The following is a 2,963-nucleotide window of genomic DNA, read 5'->3' as shown; positions in this document are numbered from 1 at the left end:
TATACATAGCAGAATAAGGCTTTCTAAAATTGCAGTTGCTTAAATTAATCATTAGTTAAAATAAAGACAATGCATTTTGCACTAAAAGAACTTACTTTTAGCCACCAAAAATCCCAAACTGTGTCGACATCTTTAAAAAAATCAAAAAAATCCAATTTAAATTTAAAAAATCTTGATTTAAATTTAAAAAATCGATTTATCTTTATTTAAAAAATCAAAAAAATCACCAACCCTGATTCCTTGACAAAATATCTTGAAAAAGTACTAATTAAAAAATCCAGCTTGTTGTCTTAATCATATCCATACGTCATGTTTTACTATCGTATCCATAAGACGTGGGGAACTCTGTGCCACCATTTTCCAAAGAGGAAATTTACTCGTCAATCCGATCCCTACGCTTTGCATAGCAGTCTGTCAAAATGAATTTTTGAGAAATACTGAAAATTTCAAAGAGATCGTCGCACTAGAGGTATTCTAAAATGTGAAGAATACAATCCCAGGGGTACAAAATGACCCCAGGGCTTACGGATAGGGTTAAAGGAGAAAACAATGGTATGATCAACAACTGTTAATAACCTATTCTGCCACACTGCCCTGCAAATATAAAGCTATTTTTCATAGAATGCGATGCTAAAGCCACAGACATTAAAAACAAGTTTTACTGCTGGCAAAAACATAATACACTGCATTAAGAAAATACAAAGTGTGTCAAATGTCACTTAATAAGCACTCATTTCCAAAAGTGAGGTGAACTCAGTTTTTAGTTTTAGTAGAGGTTTTACGGCGCTCGCAACTGCATAAGAAGATCAAATGAGCACCAGAAGATTAGAGGTGTTACAAGAGAGTAACAAACATAAAAAATAAGAAGATGAGATAAGGACGATAGATGTTTGATAAGAAAGAAGAAGCAAACCACACCAGAGCACCCGCCAACCACCGACGAGGTGAACTCAGCCAAAACTGAGACAAACTGACAGTCAGACAAAGAAGTAATCAGCCAGCCATAAGATAGACTACAAACATAAAGAGCAACAGACCATTCACTTATTTACAACGATTAAGTTTTATCTAACATTTTTTACATTTTGAGTTATAAAGACAATGAAGTCAAAAATCAAATGTTCTATCTGGCCTATCAAAATCATAAGATTATTCAGCAGAGTCAAAGAATTGCACTCGAAAAAGCTTTTAACCATGTTGTGAAACTCAAAATTTTTTAAAGTCAAATTGCTCAAAACTAGGTACTGAGCAGATAGAACTTTGCAATTCTAGGGCACCAAATTGTCTGTTGGAGAAAAGAGATTGAGAGAGATGCACACTGACAAAATCTTAAATAACAGTCATTTAATGCACATAAAAAGTAAGGTAGATTAACAGAAACTAGAGTCAATGAAAAGAAGTAAGACCAATCAATAATATCTTCCAATTACAGTCAAACCTGCGTAAGACGGCCGCCCATTGTGAAGGATGATTTATGACAAAACATAATGGAGTCACTAAGGTGGCCGTCTAAGACAGGTGTTATTGTTTGGTGTGATAGGGGTTGTGTGTTAAAATAGGATGGCTGCAACCGCATTGGACAGGTGCCCGTATTACACAGTAAAATTTTATAGAAAAAACGAAAGGGGGGAACTGGAAAATGGCCGTTTGTGTAGGTGGCATCTTAAAGAGGAGGTCGTCATGGCAGGTTCGACTGTACCTGCAATGACAGACAAGAACATTATCACACAGAAGACAGAGACACAAGACAGACGTGGGCCCTCAGAGAGTCCAAACATGAACCCTGACCTCCTGCAGGCTTGGTCACCACGGTGACCACATTGTGGGGATCCGGCGGGATGGTGGGCTCTGCCTCATCAACCTCACTCTGCTTCGACAGTTTGGCCGCCCGACGCTCTACCTCAGACATAGCGGCACCCTGGGGGTGAGAGAACACAACAGAGTTACATTATAATCAATGTACTTTCATGGGTGTTTTTTTTTATGTCCCAGTTGCTGTTTCTTACGCTCCTCCATCCGCACAATTTAGGTCAATTAGGAGGTGGGCCAAGTTGACAAAATGGCTGGCTGGGAACAGCAAGAACTACAGACACCATCGCTGCAACGCAAGAAAGAGAGAAGTAGAGGTCCATGATCACCCATGCCAGTCGACAAGGCACCGGATGATGATGAAGAGGTGGGCTACTTAGAGAATTAACTCTAAACTTTACTTACTCAAATCATTATGTCTCTACCTGGTGGTCAGCCAGGAGTCCTGTAATTTTTTATAGTAATTATAAATATTTCACAACCCTATAAGCACTATTCAGATCATTTAGAAAGGTTGCAACAACCCTGCCTGTCAGGGCCAACCCGAGCTGAGTGGTACACAATGTCCCAGCATACAAATGAAGAAGAAGTATGATTAATTAACTCCCCATGTGTTCATCCAATTTACATCTGCATGCGACTGCAAAGAGTTGAGAAGAAACAAATTCACGACTAGCAAAAATGAGGACTACAGGGAGGAAACTTGAGGAAGTCTAAAACCATAGTCCTTTCCTTCCACCCACACACTGACAGTTTGTAACAGTTGTAAAATGATTTATTTGCAAGGAAACAAAGCTCATGATTTTTTTTTTTTGGCAATCATACTCAAGTTGCTTCTGTGTTATTCTTTTACTGATAATGAGGCAAAATTACTAATTTTTTTATTAAGTCACCATTGCTTTACTCAGCAAATAAAATTGTACTTTGTCATCAGACTTCACTCACTCCATAACTCACCTCGCTTTCTTCAACGATTACCGCAATTCATATATCACACATTGTTGGTTTGAGCCACAAGCACAATGGCACGAAAACAGTTGCCCAGAGTAGGACAAGGAGGGGAAAAATCCAAGAGGACAAAAACAACAGAAGGAAAGAAAAGTAGGCCACTGTGGTGTGCTGTGATCGTCATATGTCATATGAGGGGGGGGGGG

At 38.8% G+C, this 2,963-nt stretch overlaps 1 protein-coding gene across 2 annotated transcripts in view; it reads right to left on the bottom strand.

The window, feature by feature from the left end:
* The window catches only part of LOC101846657 (cAMP-regulated phosphoprotein 21), a 76,892-nt gene that overhangs the window by 40,984 nt on the left and 32,945 nt on the right, over positions 1–2,963 (bottom strand). For both annotated transcript variants that reach the window (XM_005100601.3, XM_005100599.2), the window contains one exon: positions 1,789–1,918. In XM_005100601.3, the coding sequence (XP_005100658.1) occupies positions 1,789–1,909 (121 nt within the window). In that variant the 5' untranslated portion in view covers positions 1,910–1,918. The remainder of the gene's footprint in view (positions 1–1,788; positions 1,919–2,963) is intronic.

Source organism: Aplysia californica, unplaced genomic scaffold, assembly GCF_000002075.1.
Source record: "Aplysia californica isolate F4 #8 unplaced genomic scaffold, AplCal3.0 scaffold00253, whole genome shotgun sequence".
NCBI classification, from domain to species: domain Eukaryota; kingdom Metazoa; phylum Mollusca; class Gastropoda; order Aplysiida; family Aplysiidae; genus Aplysia; species Aplysia californica.
Note: the sequence above shows the minus strand (reverse complement) of the source record. Positions and strands in the feature narration are given on the sequence as shown.